The sequence below is a fragment of the Chaetodon trifascialis genome, chromosome 15 (genome assembly GCF_039877785.1).
Source record: "Chaetodon trifascialis isolate fChaTrf1 chromosome 15, fChaTrf1.hap1, whole genome shotgun sequence".
NCBI lineage: Eukaryota > Metazoa > Chordata > Actinopteri > Chaetodontiformes > Chaetodontidae > Chaetodon > Chaetodon trifascialis.
Genome location: NC_092070.1, coordinates 14,609,367 through 14,634,779, shown reverse-complemented (window position 1 = coordinate 14,634,779; position 25,413 = coordinate 14,609,367). Strand labels below are relative to the sequence as shown.

The 25,413-nt window shown below is 44.1% G+C and overlaps 1 protein-coding gene across 1 annotated transcript in view; it reads left to right on the top strand.

Moving 5' to 3' along the window:
• The window catches only part of cep112 (centrosomal protein 112), a 94,018-nt gene that overhangs the window by 36,437 nt on the left and 32,168 nt on the right, over nucleotides 1-25,413 (top strand). The window contains exons 18-21 of the mRNA XM_070980948.1: nucleotides 4,398-4,533; nucleotides 7,192-7,299; nucleotides 11,773-11,955; nucleotides 19,091-19,321. Coding sequence (XP_070837049.1) covers nucleotides 4,398-4,533; nucleotides 7,192-7,299; nucleotides 11,773-11,955; nucleotides 19,091-19,321 — 658 coding nt within the window. The remainder of the gene's footprint in view (nucleotides 1-4,397; nucleotides 4,534-7,191; nucleotides 7,300-11,772; nucleotides 11,956-19,090; nucleotides 19,322-25,413) is intronic.

Below are 25,413 nucleotides of genomic sequence, written 5' to 3'. Positions count from 1 at the left end.
CTTTAATTTGAGCCTCCTCTCCTTCCACTTTTCTGACCAGAGATCCATTTAAAGCCAACGGGCCGCCCTGGTGCTGGCACCCCTCTCCTTCCTTACCCTCTCTGTTTCTCCCTGCCAGGCCTCCCTGATTCTTTTTTCGCTGTCCTCTCATCTCACCCTCATTGCTCTGTTATTGATGGTGACATGCTGTCTACCGCTCCAGTGACCACACACACAGGGAAACACACACACACAGAGTTATTCTCCGAGGAATCACTGAAGCTGCCATGTGCTCACCTGCTCTCCTCAGCTTTAGAGCATAATATGTTTCAGTCTGTCACACACTTGAAGTTAGCTGCAGTGAATTTTTTTCGCCGTATCCTCAGAGGTTCAGGCCCAGCAGCCAGCTCCAACTTAGTCATAGTGCATTCCTTGAGTAGAGTTGTCAGTCACACGCAGGGTTCAGGATTGTGGCTCATGAACAAAGGCTCACATACACGCACGTGCGCACACTCGTACACACACTCTCCAGCGAGACACACACCCAGTTCATTTCTGCTCTGCCTTGGAAGTTTAAAAAACTTGCTATTTCTGTGACATCCTCTTTTCCATCTTCCCCTCTCTTTTCCTCTGTCTTTCTTTTTTCCATCTTAGTCTCTCCACATATCCTTTGTGTCTGTCTGAGCCCGGAAGGCAGCCATGCAACGAGACTGATTAATAATTACAGAGTACACAAAATTGGGAAGAGGAAAAAAAAACAAAAAAAAAACAATTTCTTTGTCGTTTGATGTCCGACATGAGAGAGACCAAAATTACAAAGAGACAGAACACTATAAAGAGGAGAGAAAGCTTGCACATTCCTTTTTCAATCCTCTGCTTCTGTTCTTTGCTTTTTTATTGCCTTCTTTTCATTTTGCTGGTTTCATCTCCTCTGTCTTCCTTCGTGTCTGTTTTGTTTTTGTTTTTTTCATTTATTGTTCTATCTTTATGTATAAACCCTTAAGAGTTGTTGCTTTGATTATGGGAAGCGGTTAATCACTTGACAACAGCGCAAACTTTGTGTGCAGGTAATGACTGTAGTTTTCTCCACAGACATACGTTACTGTTCAAAAGTTTGGAATCGCCTGTTATGTTGATGTTTTTCTTCTTTCATCCAAGAATGGCTATTTCAGCATAGCTAGAAAGAGTAGAATTCAGACAACAAATGCATTATATACATTTTGCCCCTAAAAGAAGAATATTTAAATTATTAAAACTCCCATTTAGTTGATGTTCCCACATTGTTGTGTGACTGGCAAGAATATTGTTATAAACATTTTCCCCCAAATGATCATTAAAAAAAGACACTCTCACTCGTCGCCACCACATTAGTGCCACACACACACACACACACACACACACGTAATTTCTCCAGCATGGAAACTCACACATACACGCTCAACTAATGCAAATGTCACACACTCATTACTGACTCTTCCTCCTCAGAAAAACAGTTGTGGCTAACAAGATAATGTCAGCAGTCACTGCAAGCTAGCAAGTAATGCTAGCTAGAAACACACAAAAAATCCAAATGCTACACAAACGAACACATGACTAACATACTTTTCTCCTGACAAAACACTCTCTTGAAAGTCTTCTTCTTTTTCTTTTGACTTGCACCAATGCTGAGAAAACTGTCCGTCCAGTTTGTTCCTTTTGAAGCTCTCATGACTGACCCACAGGCACACAGCGCCTCAGCTAAAGAGACCAGCAATGCAAAAAAGAAATAGGCCCTGGATGTAGCTCCAGTGCTATGAGTATATGCGTGCCCTCTCTTCTTCTGTTTTAATTAGGACAATAAATTCATTTAGCATTATTATGCATTTCACCCTGCCAGCTGGTGGCCCAACAAAAACACGTCCGTGACTCATTCTGGGTCGTGACCCGAAGTTTGGGAATGGCTGCCCTAGATCGTTATTGAACCACAATGTTGCATTTGGGCTCTAAATATTTTGGAGACTAGTTTTTCTTCTCTGTGGTTGTGTTGAATAGGTTTAAAGTGTGGTTTGTTAGTCCATAGAATGCTCAGCTGATATTCAGCGATCCAATTCTAATAGTGCTCATGGGAGACCTATTTCTGTTTTGAAGTGTTAAGAGAAGCTTTGCGACACGTCTGTTAATTCCAGCTGTTGTGGGCATTATTGTGCACTGGACGCTGAAACTGGAAGCTGTTCCTCTTTAAATCTGCACAGATTTTGATGCTGAGCTTCCAGTTTCTTTCACAAATGACTGCTGCCGTCTTATTTTCTCATTTAACTGCTGATCAGAGAGAGATCTTTGTCTCTTTCTGCCCTTTCAATTGACAGTCTGGTTGAACTATTGTGCAGCATTTTGTTCCCCATGTGCAAAACATTATTGTGTTTTACTTATTTATTTAGTTTAATTTTTTGCAAATCCTGTATACAAAATAAAATCTCTTTGGAATGAGGACTTTCTACAGCCTAAAAGCATGAAAGGTGTATTTTGGCATGAATAGGAGGCGCATGCTTCTGCAGGTGTGCTCACAGTGCTACCTCTGTTAATCGACCGTATCCTTTATGAATCGTAACGTACACAATCACACTCACTTGACAGTCCTCCTGCTTTGAGAAATGCAGATAAATGTGTGGAGTATCAGTCCACCCCACCCCCCGTCGTGTGCCTGTTGTAATTTTGTAATAGTTGTACTTCTAATTGGTTTTAAGTCTCACCCACTGGCCAAAAATTCATTCTTCCTCCTGCTTGTCTGTCCACGGGGAATAATTATCCATCCAATGTTAGTTAATTTGCAAGGGCGCAGGAGAAGAGCGACACAGCCACACACACACACACACACACACACACACACACACACACACACACACACACACGTTCTCAGCACTGTACACACCACACTGTGAAAAACATGCGCACAGCCGTCAGACTCTCTCCCCAACATTGTCATCTTTGTGCATTAATCAGAAGAAGGGTCTTGGAAGGTTTCAGGCGCTGCTGAAGTGAACTGGAAGTTCACGCTTGTGTCTTTGCCGCCTGGAAAAATAGCTTCACTGTCTGTTGATGTTCAAAGTTGAACAGTCGCACATTCAGTGTGAAAGTCTGTGAAAATTTCATCAGTTCTTTGACTGTTTCAGTGAGGTTCAGCCGTGTCATTATTACCATATAACACCCAATAGCAGGGAGCGCAGGAGTGCAAAAAGATTATCTTACTTTAAGGGATTTTTGTACAGTTTTGTTATTCAGAGCAGTATAAAACAGCCTGTTTTAGTTTCCAGTTTGGGTTAAAAACATGCTTTTTTTTTTTTAACAGCCCCAGTTTGATAAAGTTACCCCCAATTTAGCTGCCAGCAAGACATTTTTAATCATTTCTAACTATTTCTTATGGTGCGCTCATTGTATTGGATGTGAATGGTGGTTGGATAGTAGTCTGATCTCTGGACCATGCAAATATTTGTTGAATAATTCTAACTTAGAGACTATATGTACAGGCCATATCTCTGCTCTAATCTGCCAGACATTCATACGTACTTATTGGTTCGGGACACTGGTACATGATCACTTTTACTGTAAATTTCGACATGTAAATTCTCAGGTGGTTTCCAAAAATAACACCTCCGCACTCTTCTTTCACTCCCAGCTCTGGAACCCTCTTTCCATCCACCTCGCCACACATTTCTGTACCCACACACCCTCCGTGGGTTCAGCTTGACAGTTGCTTGGTGCTGCTGCATGTGATGTTGTGGCTGGGCCTCTCGGCTGGGCGCTGACAGCACTCAGTATGAGGCTGTCCCTCTTAGTGTGTCTGTCAATCTGCTCAGCCTGCAGCTCCATGACCTGACATTTGCCAGCTACAGCAGCAGTGCACCTGCATGGAAAACACAAGCACACTCACCGTGTTTCCATCATTTATGGGGACATTACATTCATTTCTAGACTTATTCGAACCATAACCATAACCACTGCTTGCCTAACCCTCACCTTAACATTAACCTAAGTGTTCATCCTAAAATTTAATGATTCACATCCCCAGGAATTTTGTCCCCATAAGGAAGGCAAGTCCCCACAATGTGAATAATACATGTCCACAAATACAAACCAAGGTATTTAAGCCGATGGATAGAATTGTATGCTAAAATTACTTTGCTCTTCATTAAAATGATTTTTTGCCTTTTTTTAATTGCACGTGCTCAGGTAGAAAACAGACACTGTGTCCAGCTCCTTCTTGTTAACACACCTCAGTCGATCTTTCTGTTTTCTCTTTCTTTTTGCCCTCGAAAGCACAGTGTAACTACTGCTTTCAGAAGTATTCCTGGATCTGTGGTCTGCAACTGAGTTTCTATGGCTATTACTATTACTATCATGCTCTTCATATAATCATGTGTGTGTGCGTGTTCGGTTTGAAGGGAGATGGAGAACCAGCTGGACAGAGCCAGGGAGAGCCAGCGGCAGCAGATCCAGCAGGCAGATATGGCGCTGGAGCAGTTCAAGAAACAGGTGGAGCTCAGCTCTGAGAAGGCCTATGCTGACATGAAATTCCAGGTCTGACACACACACACACACACACACACACACACACACACACACACACACACACACACACACACACACACAGATGTGCATAAAATCATAAAAAGCATCTGTTCCATCACATGCATGCATACTGTACATCCTGATAACCATGCACAAACTGCACGTTAGTCTTTTTTGTTTCCTGCAGTATGCATTTACACAGACACGTGCACTTTTACCCTTTTTCGTGTTTGCTTTACCACAAAGGGTGTGAGCTGTTTGATAGGCAGTAACTAGGACAATGCAGTCACACACACACTCATCTTGTAGGTGCAGTGAGACACAGCCTGACCACAGATGCAACAGGGCGCCACGCTGGCTGCGCTTGAATTCCTCTGTATGTCTTTCTGTCTCCATCTCTCCCCGTCACTTCCCCCTCAACTACTCCTATACTGACAAATCTATAAGTGAAGACCAAGAACATTATCACCCCGAGGCCATATTCTCTCATTTAGGCATTCCAAAAGAATGAAGAAAAATGCTAATGCTCATTAAGCAGCTGCACTCATTTCTCTGTTACCACACGCTGACCTCACTTCCTCTCAGTGGGCGTGACGTGGGCTGGTTGGTTTTCGATGGAGAACGGGATCACATCACGCGCATTAAGCAGCCAGGCTAATTAGTACGTCAGGCCGGCCTCACGATCAGCGCTTCACATCGCGTGGGCTGCTGCATCTTCGGAGAGTTCTTCGATCGATACGCACTCAGCTATAAAACTTCCAATACTGTCTGACAAGTCAGTTTGTCCATAGGTGATTGTCAAGCTTTTTAGACTGTGCTGTGTGTGCGCGCCTCATTGACGAGGCGGTGCCGAGTGTGGTCCTGAATGTTTTAAAGAGCTGCATGTCAGGGGAATTAGCTAGTTTTAGTGGTTGATTAGTGAAGTATGTGGGGAAGGATACATGTAGTATGAGACAGTAAGAGAGTTCATGTGGGAGTCAAGTTTACGCGTGGGTGTTTGTGGCCACACAGAGCAACCAGAACAATCATGTGTTCACAAAGTGGTGAACCTCGCTCCATCCTCGCTTGCGAACAACTGAGCCTTTCCAGGATGCCCCCTTTCGTACCCAATCATGATGCTATCACCTGTTACAGTACCAATGAATCTGTTTACCTGTGGAAAGTTTCCCAATCTTTTGTTGTTCCTGTCCCAACTTGTTTGTATGTTTATGCTTTACGCAGCGTCCCAACTTTTTGGGGGGGTTGTACAAGGCTACGCATGCTGTTTTTTTTTTTTTCTACCAGAGGGGAAGTGATGTCTTCTTTTCTGATACTTGGAAAATTGTCTGTATTGCTGTATTTTTCCTCTGCTTCCCCCTACTCTTTTCTCCTTTTGTCATCCTTCCATCTCATGCTCATTCCTTCTTTTCCCATTGCGCCCCTGGCATCCCGGTCTCCAATCTGATTTTATCCTCAGCCCACATCAAAGCCACAGGAGAGAGGGAGCAGTCTCTTCTGCTTCCCTGTCATCCTCGCTCGCTCTTTCCCTCTCCCCACCCCGCTTGTGCATCGCTCCATCACGTCCTCCTGCTAAGGCTTTAATGTTGCAGAAAGTACTTCAAAAGAAGTTTTTTTACTCTCTTTTTTTCATCCTTCCATCTTTCCTCTCATCATTTTCTCCCTCTCTCTGTCTGCAGATGGTGTTATATCTAAATGGATTATCTGTATCACTCTCTTCCTCCCTCTGTCTTTCTCTCGTTTTAAAATCAGCATCCCACTTTTAGACTGCACTTAAAGGAAGGAGTCTGCCCTATTTTGGTTGGGGAAAAAAGAAGCACCATACGGAATCAAATCTCTGTTGCGTGCATAGTTCAAAGGAGGCTTCAGCATTTTAAATGGATTAATCAAAATACATTTAGCATTTCCTTAGCGTCACACGCAGCATAGCCCAGATACAGAGGCGTTTCAGTAAATTACATTTCCAATTGTTTTGATTATCGTCACCTGAACAGAAAATATGAAAAGTGGTTGGCTGCAAGGAAGTTGAGTTAAGATAAATAGCAGAAATATTGTCAAATCCCTTTTTTCCAAAGAAACACAAAGTCCTCAAAGAGGCAGCAGCTCGTGACGTTCTTATTTCTAACTGTGTCACTTTTACTTCAGTCCTCCAGTTGCAGTTATTTTCCTGCACCTGTGAATATTGATGTGAACTACTGGTATTACATATTAATGTTAATTATATTATACTTTGATGAATAGGTTCATATATTGATGTGCTGTTAGAACAATACCACTACGATAGTATCACGCGTGATGTGATGAATGTATTTCCTCCCAATGGCAGTTCATCAATTTCAAATGAAAAGGAAAATGTTACAATAGCGTCACTCTGCTGCAGATGCATGGTGTTACGTTGCATGTTCTGCATGATTTATTGGACGTGTGGTGTGATTATGCATGCATCAACTAGAACTAATGAAAAAGTACTGAGCACAAATTTATGTCCAATCTTCTGAAATATGAGATTCTGGGGATGTTATGTGTGGTTTTCAGGAACATAAATGTGTTCCCGATTATAAAGCTGCTCTAAATGCTGCACGCAAACGTTTTATGATATATGTATTTGACTGTTTCAGTCAGTCAAGATAATAGTAAACTTTTGTTTTTGTTTTCTTCTCGTGCCTCCAGATGGAAAAGGTAGAGGAGGACCTGATCCGCTCCAAGTCCCTCAGGGAGAAGCAGGCCAAAGACTTCTCCCAGCAACTTGATGCACTCCGACAGAAATATGAGCAGCAGGTGTGTATGAGTCAGTAACTTTATGTCTGTCTGTCTTGCTTCATGATGTAGCTGGGGGAAAGAATTCTCCTCTTGCCTCCATCATCATCATCATCATCATCACATTGTTATCGTCCTGTATTATCAATGAACACTTGGCCCCGTGGAGCCAGCCAAGGGGACTGTCATCCCTTTGGAATAGTCTTGTTATTCCTCCCCATCTGTTCCACATGATTAATTTCTCATGATAAGGGACATGCTTTAGATTAAGCCTGGATTGCGACTCAATAAATATCTTAAACGTTGCCAATTGAAAACTAATGCAATCTGCATAGCAGGCGCACTATCCCCTTATCATCCCATCTCCGTCACTCTCCTTCGATTAGGAGTCTAGAAACCGTTTTCGCAACTCATTGAAATCTGGCTCGCTGATAGGAAGACATCTCTTTTAAAGCATCAGATTCAATTAAACCACAGAAATGGATATTATGGGAGGCAGCCACTCTCACTGTACGAGGCAGGGCACTTTAACCTCACCAGCCTGCTAGTGGGATTTTTATACTAAAACAATGTGATTGAATAGTTTAATAAAGCAGCCCTGCAAAGCAACTAATTGCACCACATGATATGAGATATTTACATTCATATATTCCAAGACTGCTCTTAAATAATGAGTTTTAAATTGTTCCTTTCAATGATGTTAAAACTGGTGTAGCATCTCTATTTCCTGTCTCTATCCACAACATGATTGATTTTCAGCCTCCAAACCAGCACTTTTCCTAACGGTTAATAAGCATGCTAACACTCATTTCCAGGCCAGATGGAGTTTACACCGCGTGTAATTTGCTGTAGGTAGTTGTAAGTGGAGAGTATAAGACCAGAATTATTTCCAAAGAGTGGAGAAATGGTTCTCCGTCATTGATTTGCTCCATGGCTGAACGCTTGTGTTTGTAATTATACTCATGGGGGGAAACTTTAAAAGGATTAAAATAAGATCTGATTTATTCACTATATTGAAGTCTTTTTAGCTGGGAAGTGCACCCTTTTAACTCTTACTGCAAGGGTCTGTTGTCATAGAAAGCAGACAATGCCACTAAAAACTGTTAAACAGATCGTATGTATATCCAAAACAACATTTTCATCCCTCCGTAATGATCCAGTAACTGTGAGATTCTCTCAGTGCTTTGAGTGCCAGCTACAGTGCATTGTTCTGAGGAATCATAAATTCCATCTCATGTGAAAAACAGGTAAGTCATCAAAGCGTTGCAGAAAATCTTCAAGTGACGATTATCATCTGCTGCTACGGAGAGTGGGGGTGCGCTTGACAGTTGAATCCAGCTACATAGGGTTAGCAGCACATCAGGAAGGCTTTTGTCTTCGAGATAAAAACATACAAAAATGAAGTTCTTGTCTTTGTGATGATGTTGATATGAGCGCTGGTGACATTTAGGAAGAATGAGAAGAAATGCGTCTGCATGCACATGAAAACGTGTGATTATTCATGAGTTACTGCCGTTTAACATACTGTATACTGTGGTTCTGCACACACACGAGCGTGACCACAAGCACTTAGTGTAGGCCTGTTCTCCCAAGCCTCCACGCCTTTGGTGTCACAAGATTGCAGGGGTCAAGTTTGTCCATTCAGATGCTCACAAAAGAACATTCACCCAAGGGCAGCTTCAATGAGACTTTAAAAAGGGAACTATGTATGAAGGAGTTGTTTTGCAGCTGACCCTCCTGGCAGCTGGTCGTTGTGGCATCCTGACAAAGCTCTGTCTCTTGACGTTGGAGTGATGTAGTAGAGGTCAGATGTCCGGTTTGGAGTCATGGCCTTGAGAGATAAGGAAAATCTCAACAGCTTCACTCCTCAGATGTTAGACTGTGAAAATAAATATTAAAGGACTCGTTAGACACGCAGATGTGTGGACATTTTGTCCATAGATAGATATGCACTCATATCCATCCTCAGCACCATCTTCAGTTCAAACCCTACAGTGAGGAATAAGAGATTTGTCTTTTCCATCCACCCCACCACCACCACACACACACACACACACACACACACACACACACACACACACACACACACACACACACACACACACACACACACACACTCACCCAAGCCTCCCCTGCTGAGTCCAGACAGGGCTTCTGTTCTACTCTCCTCCTCACCCTCCTCTTTCCTCCTCCTTCCCAGGGCTGAAAGAAGCCCATTACTCACTGTCCTGTCTCAATGCGAGCAATGCACACAAACACACACACACACACACACACACAAAACCATGTCAGCCTAGGCTGACAAGAGTCCTGCTGTGCAGTAACACCCGACCCACTCTGTATCTGTGGCACCAAGCTGTGCTGTAACCGACTCAGTCGTCCCTCATAAACACTACGCCGGTCCCTTTAAGAACCGCAGCACCCAGCATCCTCCGCTGCACGCTGGCGCTACGTGATGTCACAACCAGGCTCCTTGCTGGGTCTGCTCTCTGTCATCTCATCTCCTCTCCTCTCCGTCTTTTTCTTTAGCAGTTTCTGTCACAACGGATCTATCCTGCCCACTTCTTTATTTTCGGTTCACCTCAGATCCCCTTTTTCCTCCAAAACCCCCGTGGCCTGAGTCTCTAAACAGGAGCGAACAGTAAGCCACGATATCCTCCCCCAGTTTCTGTTACCGCATGTCCTGCTGTCCTGCTGGGGAGTTCTCGAAGCAATTGCCTGCTTATCAATCTATCAGCTGTAACTTGGACAGCTGTATGAATCTGACTACCCTTGTGGGACAACGTACTCTGCCTGTGGATCTGATTTGTATCTATTGTGCCTTTGAATGGAAAGTGAAGGCGGTGCAAATTTGCCTGTCTGTGGAATGTACCGTAGACAACATCAGCATCACCAGTGGCAGCATGTGGATGATTTTGCCCACACTCTGCATACTGTTTGTCTAATGGAGCTCTGTGGTGTTCTATTATGTCCTGGAAAAACGGCATGTGTGAGGTTTCTTGAGGGTGTAATGCATGTGTGTGTGTCCGCCTGCAATTAACTGAGCCACAGAGATGAAATACATTTTTATCCAGCTATAATTCCTCCCATTGCCCTTTTCAGAGGGCATTTAGCAAAGCTCTCCCAAAAGCTGAAGGGTGAATTCTTGGCTGCCAAAATGAAGTGTCTATTGTGGCCTTCCTCTCAGTGCCGGGGACGGAATCCGGCTTCCTGTAGATAGCCCCTCATTCATCACCTGCTCTGAATAGCACGCAAGTCCAAAGATAGGGCTGTGGATAGAGCAGGCACCGGGCATAGAGGCTGTGGATCTCCGCTTCTCTGGCAGGCCAGGTAGGGTGCCGTCAAGCACAATGTGCAGGGGATTAGCTTCAAAGCAGGGAGGCGAATGGGCCCCAGGCTCCTGCTGTCCTTTCCAGGCTCCGGCTGGGGCTGCACGGCGGGATGGTGTGGGGGTCACCGGTTCCCCCGCCATGGGGGAGTGGGAACGGAACAGAGCCTGGGAAAGGCTTCGGGGCTCGGGGCTGGGAGCTCCATTGGCAAGGCTCACCTCTCAGCAGGTGACTCCGCTCACAGTCATGCTGCGATGCAGACTTGCTTCAGATAGCAGGATGATTAAGCCTGAAAAATTGGGGCTTTCTGTCCCATTAAACACGTTTTATTTTCCTCTATTGCATTGTGTGTAGCTGGTTGTAGCTCCAGTGAGACTGAAGTCTACTGTATGTTCATAACGTGACCAAGACTTCTTGCTGATTGGTTCACACAGGTCCTTGCTATACTCTGACTTGAGATATCTTTCATTAGCAGCATAAACCCCCGATCATAGCAGCCCGGTAGCTGTTGAGCATACTTGAGCATTATCACATTAACTGATAAAAGCATTATCACATTAATTGATAAAAGCAGGTAAAAGCAGTAGTCGTTTAGCATGTCCTTGGTTCTTCTCAAAGTTTCTGCTGTCCTCGCCTCTCTCTCTAGTTTGGGTTTATAATAATCATCATAGTCAACGCCTAAGCTGATTTTCGCATGCTGTCAGGCGCATAGCATGGGGCATCGGGTAGTTGCTGCAGCCAGATGGCTAACCCCTACCAGCTTGCGTGCATAGCCCACACTAACTGCTCTTTTATATGCCGATCGCAGAATAGGGCTAGGGGGACAGATTTGAAGAGAGAGGAGTGGGACATTGAGGGCTGGTCTGTGCAACTGGCAAGAGAGATGGGAGGGCGGGGGAGCACGCCAGATGTAAACACATCACACCATGTTGTCCTCCGACATTGTGAGGAAGCAGAGAAACTTTTCTCGCTTTTTTCCCCTCCTTCCTACCAATTTCGCCAATGTGGTTGGGCGCATGGGTGTTCCCGGTGGAGGGAAGGGGCCGAAGGAACGGGACGAAGAAAGGTTGAATGGATCGGTGGATGGACAAGTTGTCATGACGACAGGGTTGCTCTGAGTGTGTGTTGGCTGATGAAGTCTCTCTTTGCCTGCTTGTCCAATCAGATGGCTGAGCAGCGCATGCAGCACGAGCAGGAGAGGACGCGGCTACAGCAGCAGCACAGCGCGGAAAAGGACAGCCTGGTCCAGGAGCGCCAGCAGGAGGTGAGCAGCCTGGAGAGGCAGGCCAGGGCCGCCCTGCAACAGCACCAACAGCACACCCAGGAGTGGAGGAAGCGCGATGCCCAGGTAGGGGGTCTCCACTGATCCACGTTTGCGCACACACACACTTGCTGACCCACCAGTCTCCCCTGGACAACCATTTTGTATTTTGCCCACTGACGGTTTCCTGGGGTTTCAAAAGCACAGCGGGTTAAGACACTTTTTTACTTAAAGCAAGACAGATATTGATATTGGCTGTGAATGATTTCATAGATTGCTGTACATTTAGTGCAAGCATACGGAAGAATTTTTATTTAAAAAAAACAAACTTTATATGGGTAAAAACAGCGACACGAGTCAGAATAATTAAAAAAATTAGAAACTAAAAACGAAACGAAATTTGAAAATCACCCCGCCCCAAGTTCTAACGTTATTCTGATGGGTTTTTTTTAATTATCTTTTATCGCAGCAGGGTTTCGTGATAGAAGTGTAGAGACTTGAAATCCAGAAACCACAGGTAGCCAGATGAAGGAGAAGAGCTGTTCTGTTGAGCGTCAGGCTTTTATTCGAAAACCCTGGGTTGCATTTCTTTTTTATTTTTCGCTGTGTGCTTGTGGACCAGCGTCAAGCGCCCTGTACTCCCACCGAAGTGTATCTCTGCAAGGCATTCTCCTCTCACCGCAGGTAGCCATCTCCCTGCGGAAAACTGTGATTATTCTCTTATTTTAGCATCGACGGCCGCAGTGAGCGTCTGACATTTGGGTCTATATTAATGGACGTCCCTGACACTGAGCAGCTATTCTGTTAACCAGCAGCAGGTCTTCATCTCGTACCTCTTGCTCTGTGTTTTGCCTCTGTCCAGCCCGGGCTAGCTTGGAGCTCTGTGGGAAGCCATTTGACAAACCAGCTCCCAGCTGGGGATGTGTTTGACTCTTCAGGCTTCCTAATGAAATGGCCATTGTCAGCATGCAGAGAATTCAGTCTAGCTGGAGATAAGGATTCAGCCACGCATATGTGGTATTTGTGGACCAACTGCTCACACCAAACGTGGGCAAAGATGTGGCCAGGCGGCAAAGGAAGAAATCGTACTTCGCGGAAACTAGTGTATGTTTTGTTTTGACCTCACTAAATGCAATCATTTACTAAGTGAATTTGACAGATAACGTACATTTATCACTAATAGCAATTCTTAATTTTTTTCTTTGAAGAGGTGTTTGCCCACACTGTGACCATGAATGCGTATTTTTCTTGTGAAACTCAACAATATTTGGCGACTTCCATGTTTATTTATTAATTTCCAAATGGCTCCCTGTTGCTAGCTCAAGTTTTCTGGCATTCGCCCCCTCTGTGTCTCATTGAGGCAATTATTTTGTAGACCGCTAGAAGTCTTAAATGTCCTTTAAAAAAATAGAAGCTGTATAACTCGAGGGAAAAGTCTTGCGTCTTTTCTAATGTTCCCTTGTCTTATTTTTGTGGGAAATGCCTTTCGCACCACCAGTGACACCAGCTAGTGTGTTATTTGGTTTCCTGAAGATGCCGTCACAACAGGACACTTCTGCTGATAACATGCCATCCTCCGCATGTCAAAATGACGCGTAGTTTGACAAATCTTAGCTTCTCCAGAGGTGACAGAAAACAAACTTCCCCAGTACTCATCTCGTATTCTCAGTTCCTGTTTGCTTGTGCAGTATTTTGAGTAGAGATCAGACGCCTGCCTCGTGTCAGATGTTAAAGCGGCAGAAATCAAGATTTTGTCACTCAGGCCTTGGAAAGATAGAGTTCAGGATTGTGAGGTTTGTGGAACTGGTGGGGATGCGAGCCGGTTTGACTTCCTGTGTGAGCTCTTTTCCACGGATGTGCTGTTGAAATGACAAGAAGCTGGCATAGCAGCAGCAGCAATGTATTAAACATGAGCTTTTTTTTACATTGAGCAAAGCCACTTATTATTAAACACTTTTGCATTACCGAAGTTGTTTACCCTCTGAGAACTCACCGGCAGCCTTTCTAAATGCATGACACCGGATGGGGAAAGTTGTGAAAATATGAATTGAATTTCAAAAAAACAGCATTTTGTTGATGCTTATAGAAAACATACAGCGCTTCCTGTGAAGCTGTTGTCGTTTCTCTTCTGCTCCCGAGGGTCTCAGGACTTTTTTCCAGTACAGGAAACAACACATTCCCACCACGTGGGTCAGATGGACAAATATGTTGTCATCAAGTGACATGTCAGTAACACGCAACCCATGTCTGCTGCGACTATTGAACCCAGGCCTCATTATTTCTGCCTCTCTCCGTCTCACACTTTCTCTCTGTCTTCCTGGAATCAGTGGAAGGACAGTTACAGCTTGGAAGTTGGCTAACGGAACAGCAAATGTCAGTCACACACTCACAGGATGAGTAATACCCGCTCATCCCCTTGATGTGGTGGGACACTAATAAATAGCATTCCTGACTCCTGCCTAATGTTTGAGAAGGAGAGCCAGTGAGTCGTAGCAGTGACTGGAAGCAAGAGCTAAAAAAAAAAAAAAAAAAATCTCGCACTGGAACACATTGTCCTCATCCCAGCAGAGTTTGTTATCCAAGAAACTCACCCATTCTGTAGCCACTACATGCTTTAAAGGCTAAATGACCCATCTGTTGTGAGCGCAGGGCTTCTTTTGTGTTCACGTTTCCTTTGCATTTGCCGTGATACCTTCAATGAAAGAATTAGCTGGATTGGAGGCCCGGTGTGTGTCGTTGGCATCCCACCGACTCAGAGAATTCACTGTTTCCAGCCTCGTGGACTTGAGTGTTGCTCTTCAAAGAATAAACTATTTCGAAAACCGTTTTGGAAAATGCCAAAGTGTGAAAGGATGCTTTCCGTTGGCTGTCTGTCCAGGATGATGAAACGTGTTGCTGGTAAAACAGGTTTGCCCACAGCCAGCGCTATGTTGTTCTGTTAGCTGATCAATGCCCCCCAGAGGACGAAGGGGTTTTGTAGACTGTTTTGGGAATTCGTCACCAGCATACCTCCTACACGCCCAAATCCCGATGGAGTGGCCTGTCTTTTTTTGACTCCCTTCGAGGGATGGGAAGTATGCGGTGTGTGCACATCCACGCAGGGACAGTTAAACACTTTTCTATTTGTCTAGAAAATGTTGTATTCTGTAGAAAATGAATCCTTGCTCTAGAAAGCATTTTTAGAGAATGTAAAGATTAATTGTATTATATAATAAGACAATTTATTATATTTCACTGTTGCCGTTCTTCTTAATATACTCTATTTTGTGTTTGTGAGGCTTTTCAATTGTTAAACATTAGTAAGAGTTTGACTTCAAAAACTAGGGCCAGCATTATAAATTGATTTGAAGCCTTGTTTCTTTGCAAACAACAGAATTGTTTGTTCTGTGCAAAAACCCATCATTCATATTTTCCCCACCAGCTCCTCCTCAAAACTCGTTTTCTGGGTATTATTTTCCCGCATAATTATGTCGTTTTTAAAGGAGCATACATGCCATCTGGACTTCAAACAGCATGGGAGAGAGCGGGAGTCTTGTGAGGTCTTTCTTCTGGGCCGTGATGGACTAAATAACGATGCTGTCAATTTTTCAAAGCATTTCAATCCCGAGTACATGATTAAGATGAGTCAAATGAAGAGGGTGATGACAGACTAAGTCAAAGCTAAGAGGATGTCTGATGAGGCGAACATGGCAGACAGGCTCGATCACTGCACTGCACTGTGTTGTCGTTTACAAAATGATTGGTCCCTGAGATCTGGTATCGTCAAGCGGATCTTGTCTTGTTGCTGAGTGATTTCCAGTAGCGTAGTAGTGTCCCACTGAGCTGGCGCGTCACTGTGTTTGTGGTTCTTCACATGATTTCATCATGCCTTCCCATACACATCTGAGTATTTACATCAGAAACCAGGTGATGTTTTTATTTTTCCCCTCCCTTTACAAGTATGATTGATCGTGGACGTTGTCACCAGTGAGTGCTGATGCTCTGTGATATATCGAGTGTTACAGCATGAACTCTTTGAAACCGTGAAGCCTTTCAGTATGTGCATACATCACGTCTTGGATCTCACCAGATGAATCTTCATCTGACAACAATAAAATATTCACTACCACACTCTTCCCTCCGTTTTCTTTGCTTAGCTTTGTTGAATAATGCGTATGTATTATATGTATATCTGATTCTAAACACCAAGACATTATTTATCTTTAGAGGGAGAAATTGTCAGGTTATTTTATTGGTTGATATTTGTGAGTTATATTGCTAACACAAAATCAGAGCATTGTCCTCATGAAATATGTACCAACTGTGATTTAAGTAAGATTCGTTGACTTACAGAATGGCTTTATATTTCCCTTTTTATCGCACGCTCAGTTTTTTCTGTTTGGTCAAACTCCCCAAACTTTCTATCTCTCTTTTAGTTAAGCAACTATCAATCAAGCAAGTATCAGTATGGCCAATACAATATGCTGGGTTAGGGGTCAGGGTTTCTTTATTTGCTTGTAACACAAAGAGTTTACATAATGAATAAGTCAAAGCAAGTGAGACGATGGTTAGCATGAGAGCTGCATAAATGAAACTGTTAAGGTTAAGGCAGTGAACAGATCATGAAGAAAATACGTGTTAACGGAGTAGTCTGACGTTTGGGAGACTATGTTTTTGGCTTTCTTGCCAAGAGTTCGATGAGAAGATTGATCTAAGCACAGAATGTACATTACCTGTGGAGCTAGAGGCAGGAGCTGATTAGCTTAGCATAAAGACTAGCCAAACATAAAAAAATCTGCCTGCCAACACCTCTAAAACTCACCAAGTAACACTTAATACAACCAATTCTTTCAAACTCAGAACTTCTCAGGGTAAAAAACATCTAGACTTAAACTCAGGTCAACGCTAAAAAATGCTAAAAATAGTCCACCTGCCATGCTGATGTAAACTTTTCTCACAGCAGATATTTGAGTCGTCAAAGCCGGAAAAGCACAGGTGTAACTAATAAGATTAATTGTGGCTCCGCTCCATCTCGGTGTGCCTGTGAGCCGTGTCAGTAAGCCAGTGTGCACAATACCAGGCCTGGCACTGCCATGCCGACATGGAGCACAGCTGTCATAAATGTTATTATTTACACCCGTGTTCGCCAAGTCATAATATCTACTGTGAGAAAGGTTATGTAACCCTCATGTAGTGCTGTTCGGATGGGAAAACTGTCTCATCTTTAATATCTGACAGTAATCTACAAACATTTTAAGCATCTATTAAATCTCAACTAATTTTGAGCGTGTAATGATCTGATTACTCAGATTACTCTTCAGGGATGACACGGTGAGACGACGATGAGACGCTGAGACACTTCTTTGTAGGAATGAGTGGCAGCTTTGTTGTGGTTGTAATCAAACACAGTTAGGACACCTCCAGTTTGATTACCAGCACATCCTGGCTATCGAGTCCATGAAGGATGATGCCTGAACAATTGTCATAATACGGTTTACAAGGGCAGTAGCATGTGGGTTACAGTGTTATCAGGAAACTCCTCAGCCATGCTAGCTTGTCTGTGCATCATATTTACACTTGACTTGGTGTTGTTTTCTCTTGATTGAACGTACATGGCCCATTAACCAGTGTGCCATCCTTTTCAACTCTCCCCTCTGTTGCTCTGCCAGTCTTTTGTCCTCTTAGCTGACACGATTTGACCCAATATATTTCCTCTGACACTCTCCCATTGTCACCACGAGCTGCTTCGTCACAAAGCTCCACATCAGCATGCTAGCATGTGCCCTGTTGAAGCGGCTGTTCTCACTTACTGCCAAAGGAAACATGCTCTTTTGGCCTCTTAAGTTTCTGAAGTGTCATTACCAATGCCTGTGTTCTGGAAGATTATACTCTAACTTATTAAAAGATTTTTTGGAAGACGGTTCATCCACATTTGTTAAAGAGAGAATTATACATTAAAGACTCTTCAGGGCTCAGATCTAATAGCTGCTCGCCCTTGAAGGCTCAAATGGAGCACTGAGACTGGTAATGTTGAGAGACAGCAGAGTGGGACATAGAGATAGAGGATTGCGTGTGTTTATTTTTTACCTCATATTCTCTCTGAATGTGCTGCATGCCATTGTATGTGTGCAGTTAGACCATGTGTGGCTGTTTGTATATGTGTGTGCGTGTGTGTGTGTGTGTGTGTGTGTTGGGGGGGGGATAACACAGAGCCACAGCATCTGCCTGTTTTTGTGACACTCCTTTGAAGTCTCTTTGATTCTCCCCAGTGCCCGCTAAAAAAGACTTCAGACACTTTCTGTCTGATTGCCTTAACATGGCGTTGTCCTGGGATGCCCAGGCTTTTGAGGGGGGGGGGGGGGGGGGGCACAGGAGGCAGAGCACACAGTTCAAACCAAAGTAAGACATCAACCAAGTAAACCAAGGAGGGTAATGAGGATGTGCAATAGCTGGGGAAAACATGCAATATAGGTAAGGAAGTGTGAAACACCCACAACTGCAATGCATCTTAGAGCCACCTACAATCCACTACAATGCTTTTTTCTTGTTGTAAATTGTAGGAAATGATCATATTATACTGATAAATGCCGTACATGTAGTGTTTTTTATGTGCTAGAAATGGGCTATTTGACTGATGAGAACTTCCAGCTGTAACATGGATGGCTCATGTCACACACAGCAATCCTCTTGCTCAGCCTTGCAGTTTGAAATGTGAAGTGTGCATCAAGAAAGAACAAGTCTTCATCATACCAGCAGTGATGCAGCTGTGACAGAACAGTATCAGACCAGTCTTATTTCTGGTGTTACAGAGGCTGTGGGGTTGTTCTCATTAGCAATTCCTACTATGTGTTTTCGGCTCTCACTGGCAGCACCATGAAAGGGCTCTTCTGGGCAAAGTCGTGGCTGAGCAGATAAAAAAACAAGAGGTCAAGAGAGAGGGTCAGGCCATCGATCAGCCCCCACACAACCACCCAGAGGAAAAAAATATTTAAGCGTGCTTGTGAAACTTTCCTGTACTTAGTTTCACTGTAGCAGCACTCCTCCACACTTACTGTGTCTCAATCTCAAATCTTCATACCTATCAATATACTGTGTATCAACATTTCTTAATGGCTCTCATTGTGGTATAGAGATATATTTATCGAGAACTTGACTCTTTGGTGCATTCAGTAAACACACTGAGACATAAATACATCTGAAGGGATCATAAATCCACTATACACCTGTGTCTGTCTCTTTCCAGACAATTTCAGATTTGGAAGCCCAGTTGTCAAGTCTCAGTGAGGAACTCCATGGTGCCCACGTACAGCAGAAGCAGCAGTTAGCTGAGATGGCTTTACTCCGGGAGGAGGAAAGACAAAGGGCGTTCCTGGACAAGGAGGCGTCCCTTGACCGGCTTCGCTCTGACATGGAGCGCATCCGCAGCGACCTTGAGAGAAGCCACCAGCAGGAGAAGGATGCTGCACAAGAGAAGGTGGGTGACGGGTCGGAGGGAAAAGATGGTACATGGTCAGTATCCAATAGGATGCCGTCTGCATAAGTCATCTTATGTCACTTTCTGTTGTTGTCAACGAATGAATTAAGGTGCCATAAAAAGTGACACCTCATAGAGTCACTCGCAGAAACTAACATAAAGAGTGGAGAGAGTGGTTGACTGTGCAGGAAGAAGGCATGACGTAGCTTTGTTCGGCTTTGCAGGGAGTTCAAGACAGTTTTCAGCCTTTGGCTGTTAGAAAGTGTTTTGTTGTATTTGAGCAGTATTCTTGTTCAGACAATCAAGATTTTTTTTATCTTTTGTATGTATCGCTCACCTCCTCTTCCACTCTCTTTCTGTACGTCTGCCTCTGTGTATTTCTCCTCATAGATATCAGAGAACATGTGTTGAAAGTTATAAAGCTATCGTTTCTCATCAGTGTTGACAGAACAGATTGTGTTTGTGTGCCTGTGTACCTGGGACCACTGGTTATGTAGTGCCTTTATCCAAAGCCTTTTACACTTTGCCATTCACACACACACACACACAGACTCATACATATTTCCACTCCGATGGCAGCAAGCCACCATACAAAGTGCTGACTATCAAGAGCGATTGGAGTTCACTGGCTCAAGGACACTTCGACATGTGGACAGGAGGAGCCAGGGATCGAACCACCACCTGTGATTAATGGACAACCCACTCTACCTGCCAAGCCCCCAGAGGGAGGAAGGCTTGCTTGGGTTCACCACTGTAGCAAGGATCTGCTGCAACCTGTGCCCAATGCCATGCCAGTGCGGTTGTACAGATCAGTACATGTTAATATTTGCAGATCCAAGCTGGAGTTAAATCTGCGCGTATGTCACCCACAGAGCCTTAGTCTTATTGAGATACTCTGTCCTCAACGCCACATAAAACCCAGCTTGTTACTATTACAGTATTTTATTACCTCCCAGACCCTTAAACGGAAAGTTCAGTAAGGTAAAGGGTCTACGAGCGTGTACGCTACACGTCCTTACCTATTTGTAGAAATAAAGTCTTTTGATTGACCCTTTTGCCATCATGCCGTTTTGAAGTGTACACATGCATAGGGATTGGACTGGGAGGGGAAACCACAGCCTTTCAGCAGGGTCATTATCCAGCTTTGCTTTTTGCTATCTTAGTGAACCAGGAAGTACTTCAATTAGAACTTCTGAGGTACCCTCTCTCTTTCTTTCCCTCTTTCTGTCTCATATTCACTCTTCCCTCGCCACTACAGAAACTGGACCCATGGCTGGGAAATCACTCATAATCTTGTGCTGGTCTAGCAGGAAGCTGACCTAAGGTGGTGTTGATCAGAACCTAATCCCTCGGCAGGGCCCATCAAAGAGAGCATTTTTCATTAGACACCATCCCGCGCCAGCTGCGCAGCATTAGCCCCGGAATGCAGGGACCTCCAAAGCACCCAGACGGCCATTTTGGCTCCATATGGCACACAGAACCAGGGGTACTGAAGGGAGAGATCCGAGGAAAAGAGCGTTCTTATTAAAGGGTAATCCTCATTTGAAGAAATCGTGCCATTTCCTATCAGTCCCCTTTTTCTTCATTTTTGGATATGTGAAAGCTGTTTTGCAGCTGAAAGTTATTTTATCTTTTTGGCACACTTTAATTCCTCTCTCTCTTCCCTCTTTTTTTTTATACATGGGGAGAAAAAGTGACCCACAGTTGTCGAGGAATCTGGAATGGATTCAAAGCAGCAAGGCTGAATGTTGAACTTGAACTGATAACACTATAAGCCATGTGCTAGTTTCACTTTTTACGAAAGAGATTAATGATTTCTCCGTCCTTTTTTTTTTTTGTCAGCTGAAAGTGCGAGCTTCTAAAAAAACTCACCAAAGGTTGAACATGGTACTTTTCCCCCTTTTTTCTACTTTCTAATCTGTCGCCAAGTTTGACTTCGGAGCGAGCAGGGAGAAGTTTCACTTGTGCCCTGTTTTTTTATTTATTTATTTTTTTCCATGGGATTGAAGTCAGCCAGCGTTCAGATCCATATTGACTCGTTCGCCCTGTTTTGTAAGCTGAAAATTTCTCATTCTTTTGATGCAGACAGAAATGCTGTCCTCTGCAGTCCACCATGCTCTTGGAAGGTTTTTTTTTTTTTTTTAGACATCTACCAGATCCTGGAAAAAAGGCCAGAGAAATCCATTAAATCCATGAATGGATTCCCATCAAAGACACATGCGTTTAGGGGAGAGACAGAGTGGGATACAGGGGGAAGGGGGGTGATGTTTTGGGAGTAGACAGTCGAAGCTGTTGGAATGAAATAATGAGAAACAGAATATCAGAGGAGATAAGATCAGACGTTAAGATAGCTCCATACATTTGAGCTGCATCAAAAAGAAAGGAGGAGAGAAGGAGGAAAAGTGATGGAGGTAGGCTGAGTAGAAGGTGCAAGGAGGGGGGGTGTTTTAGTGTAGCTGCTATTGAGGTTTATCTGTGTGTGTGTGTGTGTGTGTGTGTGTGTGCGTGCGTGCGTGCGTGCGTGCGTGTGCGTGTCTGCGTTCCTGCGTTCATGGGTTAGACTGAATGCACACAACCCCAGACCTCCCAATCTCCGTCCTCCACTGAGGGGCCTGTGAAGCTGCCTCTGTGACAGATAAAGACGCCTCATCTCTGGGCTACAGTGGGCACGAATCCTGCCTCTCACCCACACCACCACCTCCTTATCTAACTTTCTTTTTCTCCTCCATACCTCCACCGTCCATTTCTCTCTGTCTTTCCCCACACATCCCCCCCAACTCCCACTCTGCCTGAAAGTTGTGGCAAAACCCAGAACGTTAGGGCTTTCTATAAAGAGTTCGCCTTACTAGAAATCAGTGCTGGGCTTTGAGCAAGTGTGGGAACACATGCACACACACACACACACACACACACATCCCTCTGTATGATCACTGGCATATAAAACACGGCTCACATTTGCAGTAAGTGTCTAATAGGCAGTATTTATATAAGCTTTCGTTAGTGGAGAAAAGGTCTCTCTGTTGAACCTCTTCACGCCACACAGCTGTGTCCTACTCACTCCCTGCTTGTCAATACTGGAGATCTGAGATACTGCGAGACAAAAGATCAGAAGGCCTCAGGTTTGATAGGAAGTGAATAACGTCTGGAACCTTGAATTCATATTTTCTCGGTCTGGAGAACATAGCTCTTTGAACTGCTAGAGGAGATTAGATGTGCAAATTTTGTCTGATATGTTTGTGTGTGAGTGTGTGTCTGATTGTAAGAGTGAAACGCACACCTATATGTACTTGGTATGTTTGCATATTGCACATGTACTGCACACACTAGTGCCCCGCTTTCTTACGGCTTTTAATTGTCACCGTACGTGCACATAATAAAGAGTGTGTTCACAGGATACACACAGTGACAGGACGGGGTGAAGCGCACACTTTCAGATGTGTGGGTGTGTGTACTTAGACTTGCTACATAATAAGGTCTGCAACATGTTTTTAACTGACAAAGTGAGGACAATTTTGAAAAGTTTTGGTCGTTTTGGTCAGTCCTCACGACTTCAAAGGGCTGTTTGAAGGTTCAGACTTGGCTTTCAGGGTTAGGTTAGAATTAGGTTTAGGTTAGGGTAAGGGTTGGGGTTAGGCAGGTAGTTGGTTGGTTAATGGTTAAGGTAAGGGCCTTGGGAATGCCTGTCCCCACAAAGATAGAAATACAAGTGTATGTGTGTGCGTGTGCACGTGCATGCGTACTTTCACTTCAGATCAAAGGGACAGGGCAGTTCATCAAACACTAACCAAGTGTGACAAAACCACCTAGAGGCAAACATCAGCCAATGGGGAAGCAGCTTTTTGGCATGCAGTAGCCAATCCCTGCTCCCCGTGTGACAGCACCAGTGTCCCTCTGGCCATGCCCCACGTGACTGGCTTGACGGTGCTCACTCTTTCTCTGACAACTGACAGATGAAGGCCTCTGTCTTGCGATCAGTCCCCCCGCTGGTAATTTCTCTTTTTGCTTCAGGGAGGTGAAGTCTATGCACGTCCAAAAATCTGAGAGGTTCTTCCTTGAAAAGTTAGTTTGGCTCAGAAAGCTGTCTGGAGCTTTCTTGTGTATCTCCTCTCGTTATGACATGACCCTGCAGTCGTAAAGGGCTCTCAGATGATGTAACACAGTTTCAGTGCTACTGTAGGTGCTGATGTTCTTTGGTAGCTTCTGCTAAACATAGACATTAACTACAAACTTGGTTGATGCATTTGTGGGACGTAAACTTGACTAGTTTTGTCTGATCAAAGTGTGTTTCTGGAAGATCAGCTTTGTTAACTGGCCTTTTTCTCTTTGCATTTTGATTTACGCTGAATAGCCTTTATTTCACAGTGTCGTAATATGTCGTAAGTGATCATTTGTGAGCAGATTTTGTCTCCCAACCCACGTTTCATCCCATCTGTGAGAAACTGTCGCTGAAAAAGAAAAAAAGAAAAAAACTTGTCTGTGATGAGTAATACAGCTGGAGAAGAAGATTGCAGTGGCAGTCTGGTACCTCAGTTTGGGCACCAACTTCAAACCCTCATTTAAGTTGTTTGGCAAAAGAAAATCATCTGTATATAACTTTTGTTTGTTGTGCTTTGCAACAAAGCTGACTAGGCGATCTTTTCATGTGGCTGGGGATGCATCTGCTTTCACACTATTCTCCATGTGTGGACCCTGACCGTCCTCAAATGTGGTTTGACCCGTTGGATCTTAATGCCTCTTCAGTGTGTTCTTGTTGTGCATTCACATCCATATTTAGACCTGTGCACTTGTGCATAGACCACCCAGGAGGTTTTTAGTGCAAAACATGCACACAGCTGATTTTCCAAATCCGCTGGAGTTTCAGTTCCTACACTATGCCATGTAGAAACGTCAGTCATGGTTTGTGCTTCTTTGTTCGTTGACGTGAGGGGAAAGTCCACAAGCAGTGATGAAGCTGTTATGAACAAACTAGAGTTTGAGCCTGATTGTCTCGCTGAAACTGCAGAGAAGTGTTAACATTAAACTCAGAGAATGCAGAAGTTAAATCAGGGAGATCAGGCGGTTAATACAATTTTTCTGGTACACCAGTTAGCATCCATTCACACTCACTTTGATCCGGACCCTCTAAGAGCGCGTACTTTCTGCCTCGGTGAGTGTACTGTTCTCCCTCTCAGCCAGAAGATGGTGGTACGAGGTTGTTGTCATTGTTGTTGCTATAGCCACGTCTTGTTCTTCTCTCTTGCCCCCTGTCACTGCTGACTTATTAGGTTGGTCCTCTGCCATTTGGAGATACACCAAATCACATTATTCAGTCGGTCATGGATTAGACGAGGAGGAGAGAAACATAGGCTGAGGGATGATCAAAGAGGGCCCACATTCACCTCACACTAACAGACTAACTGGGATACAAAGAGGTGGGGGAGGCAGAGCGAAAGATCTGATTTTAGAGGAGAAAGAGGTAAAGTTTGTTACAGGACATTCAGATTTATTCAACCTGTGTGTCTGAATTGGTATTTGTCTGCGGTTGGTGTATGTTTATATCAAAGCTGCTGCACAAACACACATTGAAGTGCTACAGATTGCGTTTCTGTGTTTGTGTATGAACATATGTTATGTGTTTGCGTGCATGTACGCATGCCCAGACCTATCTGAGCTCCTCGTTTCCTCAGTGCACCATCGGGCCCGGCGGCAGAGAGAGAGAGAGCGAGTGAGTCACCCAGCAGATGAAAGAGTCAAAGTAAAGGCTCTGCCGTCCCAAAAAAACATCACACGGCTCCCTTGCTCACTTTTTGAAGTCATCCAAGAGGAGGGAGGGAAGCGACACACTTTCTCAATCGCATTAAAACATGGCGTCAGGCAGCTCCCATCTTGTTGCACGCTATAGATTACACTTTGGTTTGAAGTGGAGTTTTAAGTGGGACACCATGATATTGGGCTCTGTTTTTTTGGGTTAAGTTTCTAATTCAACTCGGAATCATCCCACATCTGAACATCAGGCAGACTCATTGATCAAAGTAGGGATGGGGGCATAAATAGATAGGAAGTAAGGTCTACCTAGACAGAAAACCAGACAGACATCACAGCTCTATCAGAGT